Source organism: Hylobates moloch, unplaced genomic scaffold (assembly GCF_009828535.3).
Source record: "Hylobates moloch isolate HMO894 unplaced genomic scaffold, HMol_V3 SCAFFOLD_24, whole genome shotgun sequence".
Lineage (NCBI taxonomy): Eukaryota > Metazoa > Chordata > Mammalia > Primates > Hylobatidae > Hylobates > Hylobates moloch.
The window spans coordinates 3,343,531-3,364,540 of NW_026652299.1; the positions used below are offsets into that span (position 1 = coordinate 3,343,531).

Sequence of the window (21,010 nt, forward strand, 5' to 3'; positions counted from 1 at the left end):
GGCAGAGGTTGTGGTGAGTTGATGTTCCGCCACTGCACTCCAGTCTGGGTGACAGAGTGCAACCCTGTCTCAAGAAAAAAAAAAAAAAAAGGTGCCCCAGGAAGATCCATTCACTCTAGACAGATCTCCTTACGTTTGACAACACCCTTCCCTTTTGCTAACCTAAAACTTTCATACTGCAATTTAATAATAAATGCTCCCTGAGAGCCTGGCATGTGCGAGGCATGAAGAGCTTTATCAAATCTACATTATCTCATTCAATCATTAATCAACCCCACGAGGGAAGTGCTGTTATCACCCCCTCTTTTGTCAAAAGCTAAGTATAGATAGGTTAAGTAACTTGCCCAAAATCAAACAACTAGTTAGTGGCACAGTCTAGATTTGAACGTATCTAGATTGGGACCCTGCAGGGCACAGTCTGTAACTGTTCCAGTGGGCTGCCCCCAGTTGAGGGTTCATTTTCTGTGTACAGGGCCCTGTGCTAGAGGAAGGGGCTATTGGCTGGCCTCGGGATCGCAGAATTGGGTGCTTGTTATTGCACTGCCTCTGTTTGTTTTTTAAAAAATAGATAATTAACTTTAAAAAGCCCTCCAGTTCACTGTTTATTGAGTGTAGGAGGTGACTAAGGGCGGCTGGGGCTACTCTGAAGAGCAAGTGCATAATCACAGGCTGGAGTGGATGATGAAAGGCCGCCGTGGTCTCCCCTGCTGTGGGGCAGAGATCCCGGTAGCCAGATGGCCCTGTTTTGGGCGCTGACCGCCTGTGGTCCTGATTTCCTTTGCTTTCATAATCCTCAGGGCTCACCTGGTACCTCTGGCATCCTGAGTTCTCCACTGCAGCTTCCTGCGTCCTGGGGGAGGCGTGTAGGAAACCAAAGGCCCGTACCTGACCTGCACTTACCTGTGCGCTCTGCTTGGTGGGCCTTGCTTCCTACCATGTTAGCGAAACGTCCTAGGATTTTAAATGTTCCTGACCTTTAATCACCAGAGTAGGAACATTATTGCTTTCCCATTTGTGTAGAAGTAGGGAATAATGTTGGCAGTAAGTGTAAGTGTACTGGAGAGCATTTCTTCATGACTGTTAACATGAATTTACATATATCTATTTACACTGACCTCAAGACTGAGAAGGAAATTGCTTAACAAATGTAATATGAAGAATTACGTGGGTCTGAATTGTTATTTTAATTGTCGAGGAAGGATGTGCTTTTTGCAATGCTGTGCTGCAATGAGATATATGTACTGTGTGCTTTTCAGTCTTACCCCTCTCCAATTGTCCATTCTTAACACTGCAGCCAGAATAAATATTTCTAAAACACAAACCTGATCCTATCACCCCCTCCTTAAAAACCTACAATAATTCCCCATTACTGCCATGTTAAGGGCAAAATCGTAGGAAGACTTGCCTTGGCCTCCGCGACTCTGCAGCCATTCTTCTCTCCTGCTTCTTCTGACCTTCAGGCCTTTCCATGTGCCATTCTCTCTGCCTCAAACACACTGTCCTTCACCCTCCCTGATGCCACACATTCTTCCTTTGCGTCTTTTCTATTCATCTTTCTCTGATCCTTGTTCAAGCCCCCATCCCTATTAAACGAAGTCCGCAGCCCTGCCATGTGCTCCCCTATCCCTTATCATCCTTTCTTTTACTTACGTGTTTGGCCATCTCCTTCGTTAGCCCTGTAAGGGCGGAGAATGGGCTTGTCTTATTCGTCATTGGTATCCCCACGGCTACGCACAGACGGTGCACGCACACAGTGGCACTCAGTAAGAATGTATTGAATGAATAAATATATCCATGATACCACCAAGCTCTATGGAACTGCTTCTGTCAGAACTTAAAAGAGGATTGCACAAACACTGACACCTGAATTAGGCTGCTGTAGAAAGCTGTTAAAAAATATATATAACATGCTCCCCTTAGCCCAGTTCCTCATTTCGGCCTAATGGAGGCAGCTACACTATCATCTGGAAGTCTTCCATTACCTGAAGCTCCTCGTACTACCCAAAGAGAGCTCTCAGTTTTCTTGCAAACTCTGAGCCACGATTATTTAGGTATCTCTACTAAACTACTATTTGAGCATCCTCAGAACATGATCATCCTGGGTCTTAAGATCGAAAGTGTCAAAGGTGTTCAAAGTAAATCTGACATTAATGTATTTACTCCTTTATCCACGGACTGAGAAGCACTCATTTGGCATGGATTTTGGCTGCTTCTAGGAATCAGGTTCCTGTTGATTATTGCAGGCAAATATGCCCATATTTCACACAGACATAAGCCTAACTGATTCCATCAAGGCAGTGGTTTTCAAATCTCATTTTGCCCTTCCTCCCCTATCCCACCTCCACCTCTCGCCCTGGGAGTAATGTCTGGAGTTATTTTTGATTGTCACAATTTAGGAGAAGGCTCTACTGGCATCTAGTGAGTACAGGCCACGGATGCTGCCAAATATCCAATAATGCACGGGCCAGCCTCCAGAACAAAAAATGACCTGGCCCAAAACATCAACAGTACCTAAGCTGGGAAGCCTACGTTGCCCAAGTCAATAGCCCAAGGTTGAGGCAACACTCTGTAGCCATCTTTGCTCACAAAAGCTAGACCCTATTCATCTGTGTGGTGCTTTCTAAGACACGTGGAAACAAGGACAAGAATAAGTTAAAAAGCAGTAAGAGGCTGGGTTCTTCCCCTGCCTAATGTTAGAATGAAAGAGGTGTAGCTTGTCTCTCAAAAAGAATAATTCAGTTGGAGAGTTGTCCTAGGTAGATCCCTGTCGTGGATCAATTAATCTCCTAGGAAATAACATAATGCAAAACATTCGGCATGGAACTGAACAGATTCTTGGGTGTGGAAAGGAATTTTGGTAAAATCAAAACCATATTTGTTTTTCATATTGAAAATGTTCAAGTCATTTTCTTTTCCTATTAGTATAACCATTTGGACAAAAATATCCATTTGAAATGCAGGTGAAATGTAAACTGCTACACTTCTACATAGACAATCCAGTGTATTTATACTTAATCCATAAAGGCATGATGTTACAAAACACATTTGTATATTATGAAGCCATCTGGCATCAAATTTTCCAATTTATAGACAACTTTGTATTTACATAACAAATTATTAAATCAACCATTTTTCCGGTTTATAAAAGGTCACTGAGGTACACACACAGTGTGTATAAATGCAGATAAGGCTGGTAATACATATTTACAGTAGATACAAATTAATCTTTCATATTTGAAGATAATGCTTTTTATATATTTTTTCTATATCAGACTCCCCACTGTCAGCAGGATTTCCCATGCTTGAGTTGTTTATTGCTTTTTGGCTCACTGATTTAATATTCACTTCTGGGTTGTTTACACATATGAATTACTAATGTTCTTATCTCTTTGGCTAATGCAAATGTGATAGAGTGAATGAAAGAAAAAGATAAACTAATTCAATATTACAGTTCTGGCTGGTTGATAATTTTTGTTCATGTCCCCCAAATGAATCAATGCACAACTCATTTGATATACTACATTGAAAAGTCTTGAGTCTTGCATTACACCATTCGGGCATAAATGGGCAAAGTAAACAAGATATCCGATTTTCAGCAAGGCCTAGTATTTTGGCTTTCTTTTCAGAAAGAGCAATGCCACCAACATCTTAAGCATCTTAGATTTTAAAATCTTAATGCATATATGCTTGCGACTTGCAAGGGAACACTGCAAACTGCATGGAAGATTACCAAAGTTAACAACAACGTGCTATCATGGTCTAAAATGAAAAATGAGTCACCTCGTAGGATATAAGAATCTTCCTAAAACTTACAGAAAGTGAAATAACCGTCCGCTTCTCCTCCTGCAATTCTGCAGTGTTATGTTCAAATAAGAAGGCTGTGTTTACTTAAAAAAACAGACATAGCAAAAACTCAAAGTCAGGGTCCAAATAAAAGACTAAAAGTGGCCCATGATATCACAAGGGATGAATGTTCTTAAAGCATTTTCATTCATAATGGCACTAAAAAGTACAAGCCAAAAATGTTCCTTTAAATAAATAAAAACCCTGGTTTGCTTTTAATGTTACAAACAAGACAAATCACACAAAAGCGGCTCAGTTAATTTTCACTCATTTGAAATAATTTTTAAAACCTTCTTAGAGGTTTAGTTTATTCTCCTTGTGCTTCCTAGGACTGTTAAGGGACACAAAATAAAATTAGATTTCCTTTTCCAGCGGGAACTATTATGTTCTTTAAAGAAGAAAAAATTTTTCATCTGTTTCCATTCTTGGATTTGTTTCTTAAAAAAGTTTATTTTAGGGAATAAAAATTTTAGTAACATAGAAGGCCTAGCCTTCATTTAAAAAAATGAATTGGCTTCAATACAAAGAGAAAGAAATGGCTCTATGGGCAAAATTGAAGTGTGAGTGACCAATTTTTTAATTGTAAAGTAGGTGCAACATTTAAAAAAATGTTACAGCACTGTATGACCTGTAATGCTAACAATATTTACATTAACTGCTTACACAAAACGATATAACTCTAAAAGAGCGGAAAAAAACCCATGTGGACTGAAACTACTATACCTAGCACCCATATCAAAGCCATAGCAACCAGTGAAATCATGGGCACAAACATACTTTACACGGTCTACTTATGTAAAGTATACAATGCGAGGGAAGCAGAAACTGAATTAGCTCAAAATACCAAACAGAAGGCTTGGTCAACACAAACTCAGCCTGAAGACAGAAAAGCAAAGGCTAAAAAATCTACATATCAACACACACACACATACAGACACACCCAGCATACAAACACACATGTCTGTCTGTCTGTGAATAAACAAAAATGTGTAGGAAAAAAAGTAGAAAAACAGGTTGGTGCAAAAAAAATGGACATTAATGGTTTAAACATACTAGCCGCATCAACTTTTAACTCATAAACATGTGTCAACTAAACTACACAGAAGATTACTTCATGTGACAGCATGAAGGAACTGGGCAGGCAATCCCACCATTACAAGAGAGACAAAATGAACCTACCCCCGGAAGGAAGAGTTCCTACTTTGAGGTCATGAAGCCCAGGGTAGCCAGTTGCATTCCATCAGGCTTGGGGGTAGGTTGAAAGTAGGAACAGAGGGACAGAGAGACACAGGAGACCTAGGGGAATAACTAAGAGCTGTTGCTATCAAAAGTGAGCCCAGGTGGCATGTTCTGTGCTGTGGCCCCAAGAAACCAACTTAAGGAATGACCTTGGTCTCCATTTTCCTGAGTTACTGCAACTCTGCTACATGACAGGACTGAGGAGTTTGGGTGGTGGGTGGGAGAGGAGCGGTAGGAGAGGTGGTGGGCAGTTTGAGGTGCTGAGCCTGCTATTGGAGAACCTCCTAGCAGCCTGAGTGGCAGACTGTTGCGTGAGCCCCAGGCTAGAGGACAAGGCAGTGCTCTCTAGGGGCTTAAGGGTTTGGGGCAGGGACTGGTGGTTCCAAGAATAAAGGGATAATAGATCCCTTCTTTTGACAATCCATCAACGGAAGTCAGGCTGGAAGCCTAAACTTTGCTTAACTGCCTGGAAGATAGGGTAATACCACCACCACAAAAATTGTGAGAAGACGGAAAATTACGTTGTGCTACATTTCTTATTAATTACCTTGTACTTTACAATGGCTCACAGTTTTAGGTTTGTATACTTGTAATGTAGTATTTTCTCTCTACATTTGTTTCACATTTTTTCTTACTTAATATAATATAAATAATTTGGTTAATAGATTTAACCTGCACATTTTTGCCACATTAATATATATAAGAATCTATTAATGGTATAAATAATTCTTTAAATAAAATAAATCTGATATGTTACACAATACTGATAAAAAAATTACCATTGCTAAGAATTTTGTAAGCCACCTTTACTTCTGGGTTAAGTAATACTGATGAATGGATATGAAACTTGCTTTGATGATTCATATTTATTTTTGCCACTACAAAAAAATGAATTATAATCAACCTTCCCTCTGATAATGGTTGCAAAGTGGGGTTTTTGCCTCCACGTACGGAAATAGAAAGTTTTACCTTGTCAGATACCATCTGCAAAAAAACCCTCAATTCTGAGCACCAGCGGTGGTGCAGTCAGTATAAGCTATCTGCTTCAACAGGTGGCTATCAAATGTCAACTACAGAAATGGCTGAGTAAAATATTCCATCTAAGTTTTTTTTATAAAACCTATTCTATTTTAAAACTTAGGTAAAAAAAATATGCAACAAATGGTTGCAGTTTCTGAATTCTTAATTTAGACCTGTGAGCCCTCATCCCTTTAGAAATCTGCAAGGTTGCAATTTCCTGGACACCTGAAATTGAGTCCAGTGCTTCCAGGCAAGGTTCATTCCAAACAGACAATATAAATGGACACTCAGTGGTGTGCAGTGTATGTCATAATTCAGATATTACATCATCATGCCTTTTCTCTGCTGTTAAATACAAAAACAGCGTCTTTTACATTATCATAGAAAAGCATTTAGGTTGTATTTTTATTTATCACTTTACACTGGTAGTCTCTGGTAGGTGTACTCCATAGAAACCAAAGAACTTTGTACACTATTTCTTTGTACAATAAAAGATAAAGTGTGCATTAGGTGCGCTTGTACATGACAATATTGTACAATATTTACATTTCTGATATCACCATGAAATTCTGTATTTTCTATATACAACATTGAAAATTCTTCAGAAACATTTGGACTATTTCTTATAATCACAATTTAGTATTATAGAAAAAGAGTTTCTCAGTAATCTCTTGACCATTTATCACTCTCATCACACAGAGATTTTGATTGGTTTTTCCAGCATTCATTATCCTTCCTGATCAAAAAAATTTTGTGTCACTGTTTCTTTTAGCACCCTGTGGTGGTGGTAGCTATCTGTCATAGTCTAAATATTGATATAACTGTGGCTATATCAATACCTATATACAGATACATCTGTGCATGTTCCTTTGATAAACACTGCGCATTAGTGGAGTAGTCTCTGTTATCTGGAGATCTTCCTCCTCTTGGGTTTGGGGGGTCTCATTTGTCTGTCACCCTGTGGGATTTGGTGTACCTGGAAATAAAAAGGTAGAAAAAAAACAACAACAACAGAGGATGAAATCACAAACACCATACAATTTCTGACAAAGAAACAGGGTAGGGAATAGACTCTGGCTTTCACTTTCAATTACTGATATCCTGAGGCACTTCAACTGTTTACCAAGACCCCAGATGTCAGTGTGCCCACAGTCACTACAGAGAATGCAGAATGCTAGAAACTGATAAGCAGTGCAACACTCTGGGGGTGCCAATAGACAGCGGAAAACAAAGGATGAACTGGACAAAATCAAGTATGGGAAATGCAATGTGTAGTTGTTACCCCCATTGTCCATTTAAAACAAAAATAAGCCTTCCCTGTCAGAGACCCTAGATCACCAATTTCACTACAGCCTGGAAGAGTGAATAATTACACACCAAACATGCCCCTCTTTTTTTTCTCACTTTGTTACCCTACTTATTTTACAATGACTAGGAAGGGTCACAAATTATAAGAACATGCACACATAGCTCAGCCCAAGGACGTTTGCTCATGAGAAGAATCAAAACGGAAAAGAGAATACCACTATCATCTGTTGGCAGATCTGAAATTGTGTAGTCTGGGAGGAGCAGTTAATACAACTCACCTTTCTTTATGTACTAATGCAGGAACTAGCGACATTTAGTGCTGTTCATCAGATTGAGCAGTGGCTGAGCAGCATTAGATAGCAGGTATAATTTGGAGGAGGGAGTGATCAAATTGTCTTGTAGCTATTGGTGGAAAGGAGCAAGGTCCAAGACCCAGGAGGGGAGGGATGGAACCCAAGGCAGTGGTGTCGCAAATGCTTAATCAGCATTTGGACACAAGTCCATTGTAGCATTTTGCCAGTTTCTGTGGTGTAAAACTTTTACCCTGGCCAACCTTATGTCACAGGACTTAGAGTCAGGAAGAGATGAGTACAATTGCCTCTCCAGATCCACTACAAGTTGGCTCAATTACATGCTTAAAAATAATGTTTAGACAGCAGCAAAGGGCAATGCTATCCAGACTCAAATGCAGAATGCTTTTAAAAAACAATATTTTAAAATTTTAAATAATGTTTATGGGTTTTTCAATCTGCCTATTCCTCCTAATCTTCTCCATACACATTTTTTAAAACCACTAGTCTGTAATAAAGAGCCAAAACTTTTTATAACTGAGGAAAGAAACTTTTTATAACTGAGACTGCAAACTAGTAATCTGTGGACCAAATGTGGCCTGAAATGGTATTTTGTTTAGCCATATGGCACTTTAATATTTTTTAAAACAGTTGTCAACACATAAAAATGAGAAAATTTACCTCTAGACTTCTAGTTTTATATGAAAAATGGAAAGATCTTGCAACATGAACACAGTTTCCCAGATGTCTAAGATCTGCTGGAGCACGGAAGGAATGCCTTCTGGAGACAGCACATGCCTCCCAGGTTGCCCCGATCCTTATTACTCTCAACTACCTGATTCCACCAGGACCAAATGTCCCGAGGCAGAGTCTAGAGAGGCGATGGCCATACTCATGTTCTCTTTTTCCTGGGCAGGCACATTCTATGCTCTATTTCCTATTCTACTTGGGTTAAGAAGGCCATGTGATTAGGTCAGGTGAGTGGAAAGTCAACAGAATGAGCTTCCAGGTCTGGCTCATAAAACCTATGCTGGCAGTATTCTTAGCACGCTCTTTTCTTTTACCTTCAAGGCAAAATGCAACGGATATAATGGAGCACTCTGAGGTCCTAAGAGAGGTGGTCACTAGATACTGAAAGAATCTGTGCCCTGGTGTGGAGCAACCCCTTCCTCAACCAGACTCAGACTCAAGTGGGTAATGGCTTATACTGTGCTGAGCCTCTAGATTGGTAGCCTACCCTACCCCATGGATCTTCACTGGCATTTCTCATCCATTCCAACTGCTGTCATACCTGGCCCACTTTACTTACTGATATTATTTGCCTGGCTCTAGAAAACATTTGAGTTTATAATCCCCAATCTAGATCTTTCCTATAATTTTATCAGGAAATTTAATGTCTCAGGGCTTCAGTTCACCCATCTGTGAAATGATGGGTTGGTTGGATTACAAAATCTCTAAAACCTATACTAATCCCATCATTCAATTGCCATTGGATGGTTTGTTGGGATTCAGATAACCTTGTGACATAAGGTCAAATAAAAGAAATTATTTTTCGTGCTAAATAGCCTTAGACAATTCACATTTTAAACAGATTACCAAAATTATATTTTAAGTATTTACATCAGTCAGTGTGTGAACTGGAGGATAACGATTAAACTTCTCACACTCAATGCTATTATATGCACAGTTCAATAAAAATGGGATATGAGAGGTCTCTTGATCTTGACCCCACTGTCTTTTTGGTTCAACGGACAGAACAAAATCTGCATTACTACATATATAGGCAACAGTAATGGCCATGGCCATTCACAGAGTCAAGTGCAGAAAGCTGTGGTTTGAACTTCAATATTTTGCTGCTCATATTTTAAAAGAATGTTATGTGGCAAAACAAAAGTTACTTATCTCAGGAAGAAAGACATAGTTAATGCGGTAGGTTTCTTTTTCTTAAATGACTTTGAATCTTTTCTGATATTTGTCTTCTTTTTCTAGGCTAGTAATTTAGTATTGCTATGTGAGTTGTTTGACAATATTCAAGAGACTTTACCAAAAAGTGTAACACAATTTATTTTGAAAGAAACACAGTATAATGGAAAAATAAATTAACTTACAGTCCCAGACATTTTGTCCAGTTCACTCATGGCCTCATGAATAGCAGCTTCTAAATGGTTATTTAGCTTTCCACTTCTGGAATTAATGAAAACAACACACCAGATTAAAAAGTTAAAGAAACAAAACTCAATCTGATTTCCTAATCAGAAAACAAAAGTACCAATTCCACGAGAGAAAGCCAATTTATACTCGCGTCTGGAAAATTCAGATGACAAAACACCACTCTGGGATTCTTACCACTGAATACTAACGATTAAAGTCACAGAACTATTAAAAAAAAAAAAGTTGAACAGTTTGTGGAGCGGGAAGATGGACTTTTTCCTCTTCCACATGCTTCTCCCACAATCTGGTGATTTGGGAAGAAAGTTGGGCCACGGGTTCCCTCTCCCAGAGACGCCCCTCATGCTCCCTGGCTCCAGCCGGCCCTGCGTTGCCTCTTGTGTGTTTCTCAGGCTGCCTGACTGTGTGATCAAAGGGCGGAGGGGCTGAACTGCAGGCTCTGGCCACTAGGGAGCTCCCTCTGCCCTCTCTGGAGCGTCCTGGCTCCGGAGTTGAGCAAGTGAAGGCTGAAATCCCCGTGCACGTTCCGGGGTGGGAAACAGCTTAACTCTGACGCACCTGGGGCTCCGAGCCTTCGCCCTCCCCCAGCACATTTTCCCAAAAGCCAAAATGCTGTAACTATTTGAACAGATAAAGAATGACGGCCTCAAGGTGCCTATCACTTCTCTGACCTTTTCTATCCACTTAGCATTCCATTCATATGTTTGGCCTGAATAACACACACGGTGCGTCTGCCATTTTTGAAGCTTACATCTATGAAGCTGTTGAACTAAAATCAGGTGAATCCATGCTACCCACCTCTGTGGTTATGTACACTTTGCCGCCATCCTGACTGTTAACTTGTTTTTCCTCCTTTATGCAATAAATAATTACTCATTTTTTCCAAGTACTAAAGTGATTCTTTTCATTTATCCTGTCATGACAATTACTAGAAAAGCTGCTGGAGGTAACGTTTTCGTAACAGGCGGTTAGCATGGGTTTCCATGAGTTAAGTCCTATCTCAGCATCTACCATGGAGACTGGAAATTTGCAGTCGTGCGAGAGTTTGGCTTACTGTAGTATTTAGTTTGGTTAGCATAGTGTTTTGAAACATTTTTGAACTTTAGTTCAGTTTACCATAGCTTTCACTAGGTTTTATCCTCACACACCAGGACTGGACAATGCATACACATTGAGTTGCTGTCTACACTTTGAGAACTCCGAGTTTTCCACCCCTGAGTTCTATAGGAGACATACCATAGATGCTCTATGTATTTGCTAAATAAAAATATTTGTCAAAGGTGGCCCAGATGGTCCTATGTTTCAAAAAAACATAAGTACTTAGGTCAGTTTAACTGAAGGGAAAAATTAGTGTATTGGTTTTAACCAAATTATGAGGGTAATATGGCATCAACCCCTACCTTTTGCTGCCCTGTAAGCTAGTCTTTAGCTTTTATATTTTTGTCATTTATTTTTAGAAATTTAAAAATGCAGAGGAGTACATAGGATAAAATAAACGTAACATATTCCCCTCCTGGAAGGAAATGTTAATAAATTACATACTTCCTTTAAGTCTTTTATATTAAAAAAATAAAGCTGGAGTTCCCATTTGTTATCAATCCTGGTCCCATTTTCCCTCACCTTCCCCCCTCAACTTTTAGTCTGCTTTTATACTTTAATCTAGTATTGTTTTATGTGTGTTTTTTTAATATACACACACAAAAGGTGTCATGATGTACATACTTGGCTTTTTTCTCCTTATAACTGTTTTAAATACCATCTAGTTTGTATAATCTATTCATTGCTTCTAACTGGTATATAAGAAGTTTTTTTTATTATGTATGTACTGTCTTCCTTTTACCTACCCATTCCAGTTTCAAGGGGCCCTGGTCATCTCATGGAGTCAGTCTCAGTTGTTTTCCTAATGAGGTGTCTGCCAAGCAAGCTCCTGGGAGCACTCTGCAAGGCCACCTAGGGTTTGCTGAGGCTGGGCTGGGGCCCCTTTTGCAGGCTGCTTGGCAAGGGTTCTGACAGTATTATCATCGCCACGTTGCCTGACAATATCACACCGTGTGTAATGTGTTAAATAAATTTATCTTTACTGTTTCTTTTGTATGAACATAAGTTTGAAGTATTAACATAAGTTTTAAAAGCCATTTATTTATTATAAATTTTGATTATAATATCTTAGGAGTTTAAAATTGACTATATAAAGTTCTAAATATTTAAAATGAAGTTACAATGTTTTAATGAAAAACCTCCAGAGAACCTTGGTTCTCTCACATTTAATCTTAGTAAAAGAAATACCTGTTATTTATTAAAAAATGTCTATGTGCCAAGTATTGTATTAAAACTCTATATGCATTATCTCATTTAATCCTTACAATAATTTGATGGAATAGGTATTATGACAACTGTTTGTATGTGGTACTTCATGACTTTTTAAGGGGAATTGGTGAAATTAATTCTAATTTTGTAATGAAGAAAATGGATATTTGACTATAGTTTTCAAAAGTAATAAAGAGTCATAGGTAAAAAACTTTTACCTAACCATGAAAAATTGGAATAACAATTACCATTCAAGCACAAAAACGATTCAGCATTACTTGTTGAAAAAAACAATTTCATGAGTTTTGTCATCTCATTCTTCAAGATACTTAAAATATTTGTAAACACCTTGCATTAATTCAAATTAAATTAGTATAACGTTTCACCTTTAACACAACTTAGTAGTTAATAGAGGGAGAAATGACTACTTTTGGAAGAGAAAATAAATACATAGATGTGGGGCATGAAATTATTTGTATATATCATGAGATTCGAAAGGTAAAGAGACACTCTCCCAGATGCCAAATCTGCAGACCAGCTACTGGTCAGGTCAGGGAAGAATGAACTTACAAGAGGAAGAAAAAGCTCTATGAATTCAAGAAATGAACAATTAGTCAAAATTCAGTCTTTCAGTCCAGAGGGCCTCCCTGTGGAGTTTCTTCTACTATTTTCTATTCCCCGCTGACATTTAATAATAAACATTTTTACTAATGGACACTCTAAAACCTACTTGATTAAGTAATAGATGTTCATATAATCACATTTCTAATTATTAATGGAGATAATTGCCACTTCTCAACTTCATTGCCTACACTGTCACACATTATCTTTATCTTCACTAATTTTTTAAAAAGCCAGGTACACCTCTATGAGTAGTACAAGAAATAGAAGGGATATGAGAAATTGCAAGTTGTTCTACACTGTCGGTTTAGAGTTTAAGTGACTCACTTCATATAGTACGTAACAAATTTGGGTGAGACCTAAAAGTCAAGAACCTTGAACTCTGAAACCGAATCCATAGGGAATGTATGCAGATCTCAGAAAATTTAACATGGTAAGTATCATTCCTTGGTTTTAAAGTGAAAGTGTGATTTATTTAATCACTTTATTGTTTTCCAGCTTCACAAAAAATCAAGTTTCCCAAGAAATGTATACGTACATATAGACAGAAGATTTGCTCCTCGCTTAAATGAAAACTATAACATATGTAAAAGCTGTGGAATTTTTCTTTAATAAAGCTATTTCTGCTTTTAAGTACAAAATTGCCCTAAGTAATGTATTAAATAAATATGTTACTATTAGGATATAATTAGAACATAACGTTTAAAGATATTTATTTGTTGTACAGTTTGATTGAGGATACTGAGGATTAAAACAACTACATAAAATCCCCAACATCTAATATGGTGGTCGAATGTTTCAACTGGCGAAAATAACAGATAATTTTCTTTCACCTATATCTTTATAAGAAAAAATAGCTATTTACTAAATGCCACGTGCCAAGTACTGTGCTGAGGCTCTCTCTATATTATCTATGCTGTAACAATCCTAAAGTAGGATTATGCCCATTTTAGAAATGAAGAATTTAGGCTCAGGGAGATTACGAACACACAGCTATGAAGTGGTAGAAACAGGACTTGAGTCCAGGTGAAAAACCAACCTCTTGATTATCTTGCTCCAAATGACACCTTCCTTTTTCAGCCTTTTCCTCTTCCCCTCAGTCTACAAAAGTAGTCAAATCTTTATCATTTTAAAAATCTTTTCTTTGTTATTTTTCAGGAATTTTTCACATTATGGGTAGAAAGAAGAGTAAATAATCTACATCTCCTCTCTCTATTTCCTTATTCTTATTTAATAGCCATTTTGTGTATATACCCATCACTCTACTGGAAACTGTTCTCACTTAAGTTTGCCAGTGACCTTCAAATTGCCCAATCTGATGGAGATTTTTCAGTTCTTGTCTTACTGCACCTCTGTTGATCACTTTATCAGTCTTTGACTTCTGAGACTCTATCTACTCTCCCTGATTCTTCTCCTCCTCACTGACCATTCTTCCCGTCTTCTTCATTCTATTGCATGTTCAATCCTTAGCCTACTATTCTTCAAATTGGTCAAAGTATCTTTGTGTGACTGCAGTCATTTGTATACTGTCAAATACCCTTCTCCCCAGTTTCAGACATGTATGTCCAGACTATCCTACAGGCACCCCAAACTGTACTCAACAGCTTCCCCCTGTAACCTCCACTTGTCAGTGTTTCTACCACCTACCAAGTCTCCCAAGCTGAAAACCTGAGAGCTATCCTTGATTTTGTTCCCTTTCCTTTACATTCTGATCAATCACCCCATGTTCTGTCTATTTTACCTCCTAAGTCTTGACCACATTCCTTCACTTCTATCCTCTTCCCCAACTCCACCAGCTCCTGGTTTGGGTCCTCGTTCTCCCTTGTATTCTGTCATGGCTCCTGAACAATCTCTTCATCTTCAATATTGTTGCCTTAAAATTTGTCCTCCTACACGGCCATACCTAAGGTGAAAAATCCGACCACCTGCCCCCTTTAGGCACTTCCAAAACAATAAAACATCCTATTGGCCCTTACTAGGCCCTTCATGATCTGGTTCCTGCTTATACCTCTTATAACTTCCCATCCGATACTTTACAGTCCCCCAAATTCAACTGCTGCTCTCATCTAAACACTATCCCACCCCATCTTGGTCTTTGTTTCCTTTGTGTGGCTGATGCCTGTGTAACGTTTAAGGCTTGGCCCACATATCATCTCCTCTAGGAACCCTTCCTTTACCCGCCCTTTCCCTATGACCCCAGAATATAGTATATATATTGCTGTTGTTGCAATTTTGACATTTGAATTATTTGTTTCTACATGTGTCTCTTTCACTACACAGTGAGCTTCGGGGACTGTAGCACTGTTCCTGGCACAGATTTTTTTGCTAAATTTATCTTCTTAAATTGAGAATAAATGCATAAATTAAAAAATGATTTGGTTCAACATATAATTTATCAGTTGTGGGACTTTCAACTAATTATTTAAACTATTTGAGTCCGAGTGTCCGCATCTGCAAATGGCTCAGTAATTTTGGCCCATCTCGTGACTGGGAGAATAAAATGATGAATTTGCAATTACATGTGCAAAATGTAAAGCATTCTACTGGGCATCGAAAACGAAAGTCTGTCTGCTTAGACAATAGTATGGTAAACAAAGTTCTTTTTATAAATGTTACTTTGTATTTTCTACTTTTACTTCTCCAAGTTGTACTTTAAGTTTATGGTTATCATGAGGAGAATTCCTTTAGAGAGCTCTCACATTAATTTACTACAAATAGGAAATTGGCTTTGAAGAAACATTTTTAAAATTGTAGTTTGTTACTCATTACCTTTCAGAAATTGCTTAATAGCAAATACATGGGGAAAATCCAGCTCATTTCAAGGCAGTGTATTGGAATATTTGGAGGAGTTATTTTATTTCTGTTATTAACTTTATTTTGTACATAATCCAAGTAACTGGCATGTTTCACTGTAGGAAACATTTTTAGGGCTCTTTTACACCAAAGAAATGGGTACTGTTGAATAGTTTACGGCAACTGGCCCACTGCAAACTTGTGATGTAGGTAATTCGCAATTTTCCTCCTTTCATCCAGACCTTGTATTAATTTTAGTGGCCTTATCTTGTTGCTAAGCTCTGCATAGCAAGTGTGCTTCAGTAAGAGTAGAAGGGACCTTGATCCCTGTTTTCCTTATCAGGTCTAGAGGGATGTTATCTGGCAATTAACTTGGCCTTTCACAAAGCCAGTACCAATTTGCTACCTTTTAAAGGAGTCTGGGACATAGAGACATAGGAGTTGGCCTCTTGCAGCTGTCATCTTTTCAGATACCTTTTATTGAGGTGAAGAGTCTTCCTAAGATTTGTTGACTTCTAAAATTATGCCTCTGGCCAGAATTATGGGAAACACCATAAAGTGAAAGAGAATGCTTTTTAACAGATATTACTGATATCATTATATAAGCCTTCTATGCAGGATACACTACGAATCATTCTGATCTCCACTTTGTAAGTCTTGATGTACAAACAGAAGTTTAAATGGTATTTTTAGAAAGACGATAATATATAAACACATTAAGCCTATGTGTCAATATTTGGGGGGGAAATGTGAGGATCATTTTGCAAATGAATAAAAATTAATTAATATCTAATTTTTGGTTGCTTGATAATGTGGAAATTAATATAGCAACTGAACAGGTATATCAATTACATATTTTTAAATAGCTATGTACATATAGAGAAGCACATTTGTAGCTCTCTACCTTAATATGAAATAATAGTTATGATACATAAACATACATTGTATCACAGTAAGAATTAGGTTTCTAATATTATCTGTTTGTCCGCACTACATTTACTCAGAAAATAAAGATTTAGAAAAACTTGAATAATACTGGCCTGAAATTCAACTTCTTGTTAATTCCAAAGAAAACTTACTTTCAAGTTCACATCCCTGATGCAACAAAAAAATCTTTATTTAGCATCATTTTGACTAGTAATCTGCCAAAATTATTTACATGTGTACAACGAGGGGTATTTACTCCCTAAAGTATTTGAATTGCAAATGGATTGATTCACTACACTTCCAGAGCCTATTTAATTGCTATATGTTGAGAATATTAATTATATTTTATTTTCCACTAAATGAGAGGAATGAAGATGCAGGAAACGAAGAAAGAACTGATGAAGAGGCAAATATTACACATAGTGTAAACATAAAATGTTAAGAGGAGATTTTCCGTAGTCACTAATTTGGCTCGTCTATAATGGTCCTCTTTGGTGGTAACAAACCTACGCAGGCCACAGCATGGACAGAATCAGTGAGATTTCACTGTCCCTTTGAAGGAAAAACAGTAAATTATATCCTTGAAAAACAAAGTAAAATTTTTTAAAAGTGCTTACTTTCTGTTCCTTTTCCGGACACGGCTGTAGGCTTCCAAACCTTCTGTTAGTGTCTTCAACTTCTCGGGCTCCACCTGAGTGAAGGTATGAAGACCAAACCACATTACCCAGACCTGTAATTGTTAAACATGGTTTCTACTTTTCTGCCATACAAGCAGGTGCTGCACTGGCGGGGAGGGGAGCCTTAACCTTCACTGCCTTGTCAAATCTTCTGTCCTCACTCAATCATTAGAGGTTGATTCTGTGGCTCCAGGCTGCAACATCAGTGGAAGTGAAAAGCTGTTTGGCTTTAAAATTGTCAACATTTTGAAAATAATATTTTGGGAATAAAATCTGGAATTTAAACAACCTTCAATTCACAAAATCATAAAAATCAGAGATCCTGGTTCACTTTCTTAGCAACTGCAAATCTGTAGTATCAGACTACTGTGATATAAGTATAAGGGGAAGACAGGAGAGGTAGTTAGTGAAGTGGGTGGGCCTTGGGCCAACAGATCAAAGTTTGAATCCTACTTTTCACTTCCTAGTAGGAGTGAAACACATTTTCTGAGCCTCAGTCTCCTCTGTAAAATGAGGACAATAATACCTACCTTCCTGCGAGAACTGCTGTGAAAATTAAAATGTGACAAGTCCTGTTGAACACTTATCCTAGCATACAGCAACGATCATGACCTAGTACACATTTGGCTCTGCAGAGGCCATAAAATGTGAGAAGAGGGTGTTGCTATGCCTTGTGCGTGTGCCCTTTGTCTTATCTTGCTTTATCACTGCCAGTCTGTGTGTGGTCAGCTATGTCAACAGAGGTCAGACACCAAGTGTGGTGGGGGGATATGTGTGTGTGTGGAGGGTGCAGCCTTTGCTGCACACTCCTGAGAATCTCTATCACGGTTCTTGAAGCCACCTCCTCACAATAAAAGCAATAATTAGGAAAACTTGTATGTGACCTGGGAATAAAACACTTTTAGAAAAACATGGCTATTTTTATTCTGTAAACACACACACACACAATCTAAGTAAAAATAGTGTTGCTTGCTGTGTAAGCATAGTTTCAAGGCAAGTAACTCAGCTATTCAATTGGGGTAAAAGCCAGCCACTTTACTCCCATTTCTCCTCCAACCCCTGTTACTCCCTCCAATCCACTGTTACATAAAAATACAGAGTTAAACAAAATGCCTCATGGGTAAGAAAATAAACACTAATAAACAAGCAAATGATTATTAACTTTTGTCTTTGTGTCCTCAAGATTGACTCATGAATGTCATTTAGAAATAACTTCTCTATGACCCCTTCAAATCTAGAACACAGTTATGATTAACAAGAAGTTTTCATTGTTAAGTCTGAAAACAAGCATTTCTAATATTCAATGAGAAAAACAGTCAAATAATGGAAACGTTTTCCTTTTCATGTGTTTGTATTTTGCCCAAACAAATGTCTTATACACACAAGTTCATACATACCCAACTCACTGTGTGCCAGCACAAGAGACAACTTTGTTCCAATAACACTTCACATAAAGAAAAGTGTCCTATTGGGTTACTGGGACCACTGGAAAAGCTAAAGTGAGCTAAATGTATCCATGTGTTGTTTAAAAAAAAAGGATGCCTGGATGCACTTTCATATTTCATGTTAGAAATGAGCCTCCATCTTGTATTCACTCACATGAAGGGGATATGAAAGATGCTTTGCAGATTTCATTTTTGTAATCAATAAATGATTCCACTTATATTTAAATAAGCTTCTTGGCAGCAGGAAAGGAGCTGTGCTATATAACATAAACTTCTATGAGACTTAAACTGGGGTAGCGAGGGATCTCAGAAGGGGTTGATCAGGTCACAGAATCAGAGTCACAGTGAAACAAAGCAAGACACAGCAATGAGAACTTACCGCATTGGTCTTAATTGAAAAAACAAAGTTAGGTCAAACTATTTTTTTAAGTCTTCAATTTTTATTTTTAATTAATTATGGAATAAGGGACAGTAAAAATATTTCTTGTGCATCACTTATGTAAAAGGCACTGTTTTATCATTTAATATGATACTACTGCAAACTAGTATTACTTTTATATTATTACAGATGGGACTTGGTGCATTTAAATAACATGGCCAGAATTGAAACTCAGGTCTGACTCCAAAGTGCTCAGCTTCTCTCCACCATACCAACTCCAATATACATTGAAATATAGTCATTTTATATATATATATATATATATATAGCATTTATATATATAAAATTACACACACATATATAAAATACACACATACACAGGCACGCTCAAAAATTTAGGTCAAACTATTTAAAATTCTATTTCTACAAAATTTAGATAACAACTTGCCCAAATTAATATTCAATTTTTTTATGCTTGAATAATTTTCCATGGATATTTTTTCTGAACTAAGACTCTACCATGGTTTCTTCATTTAAATCTGCCTCTAAGCCTCTAACATACTCTTATACTGAACTATATTATTTATAAAGGATTAAATGACCTCGAAAAAGAAAGCAAAGAGAGTCCTTCTGAAACTAAATATAAGTAAGATATATACCACTGTGCATTTCTGCTATAACAAGATCATGCACATTCAGAAGGAAGTTTAGTTTGTTTCAGGATTTTAGCACTTTACTGTGTTGTGAAATGTATATGAAGAGTGTGTGTTTTTTCTGGGGAAATATTCATACATTTGAAAAATATTCAAGAAACTTTAAAGATAACCCCCCCAAAATGGTATCAGAGAACAACGAAATAAATTCAATTTCTAGTTAAATAGAAATCATGTTTAATGAACACTCCCTTGTAAATTATTTAGCTAACTTGTAAATTTAAAAAAGTACCAGGAAATCAAATACATAAATGTAACATTAAAAAGGTTAAACACACACAAATATTTTTATAAAACTTAACACTAAAGGAGCAAGTAACTTAAGATAATACTTTTATCTATAATTATAATCTTGTATTCTTGTACAAACACAAGCCAGGAGTTTCATAAATTATTTAACTCTTAGTGAGAATTTAGGAGAGGGCTTTATCATTTATCTTTACTCATCACCTACCCACACGGTTTCATGCTGATAGCAATGATGCTAATAGTACTGGCCATCATGGTGTAACTCTTTACTCATGTCATTTAAGAATCATAAAGTTACCTGGAATTTATATGTATTCATAGTTCATTTATTCATGTATAAATGTACACATATGTTAAATGTTAAATTTTTTTTTTAAACAGGGTCTTGCTCTGTTGGCCAGGCTGGAAGGCAGTGGCGTGATATTGGCTCATTGCAGCCTCGACCTCCTGGGCTTAATCTTCCCACCTTGGTCTCCTGAGTAGCTGGGACCACAGGTGTGTGCTACAATGCCCAGCTAATTTTTTTTAATTTTTTTGTAGAAACAGGGTTCTCATTATGTTGCCCAAGCTGATCTCAAACTCCTGGGTTCAAGCGATCTGCTTGCCTTGGCCTCCAAAAGTGCTAGGATTAAAGGCATGAACCACTGTGCCCTACCAATACTTTTTGACTATTAAAAACTCTTCTTTCATTCAAATTGTTTAGATACAATAATCCTTCAACATAAATAGTTTGATAGTTTGCTCAGTGCAGATAGAAACATATTCATAAAGCCAGACATTACTATGTGGTGGATGATTAAGAGTTTTTCTGAACAAGGCTGAATCTCTGGTTGCTTATTTGCTTATTTTGTTCCGAAGGCCCATATTACACATTTGGTAATTTAATTAAGTTTTTGATTGGTGTCAGCACAGTGAGACCTCATGTATCTCAGAAGAAACTTAAAGTCTGACAAAAGAAGACATAAACCCTTCAGAGAGCCAAACCAACCCTCGAAAGAGAGGTATAGTACACATTTGAAGAACCTGGATC

General features: G+C 37.5%; 1 protein-coding gene across 2 annotated transcripts in view; it reads right to left on the minus strand.

Annotated features, from left to right (window-relative positions):
- Positions 1-2,773: 2,773 nt before the first annotated feature.
- The window catches only part of MBD5 (methyl-CpG binding domain protein 5), a 470,039-nt gene continuing 451,802 nt past the window's right edge, over positions 2,774-21,010 (minus strand). For both annotated transcript variants that reach the window (XM_032754128.2, XM_032145669.3), the window contains 3 exons: positions 17,135-17,208; positions 9,809-9,884; positions 2,774-7,078 (listed from right to left, as the gene is read on the minus strand). In XM_032754128.2, coding sequence (XP_032610019.1) covers positions 7,007-7,078; positions 9,809-9,884; positions 17,135-17,208 — 222 coding nt within the window. In that variant the 3' untranslated portion in view covers positions 2,774-7,006. The remainder of the gene's footprint in view (positions 7,079-9,808; positions 9,885-17,134; positions 17,209-21,010) is intronic.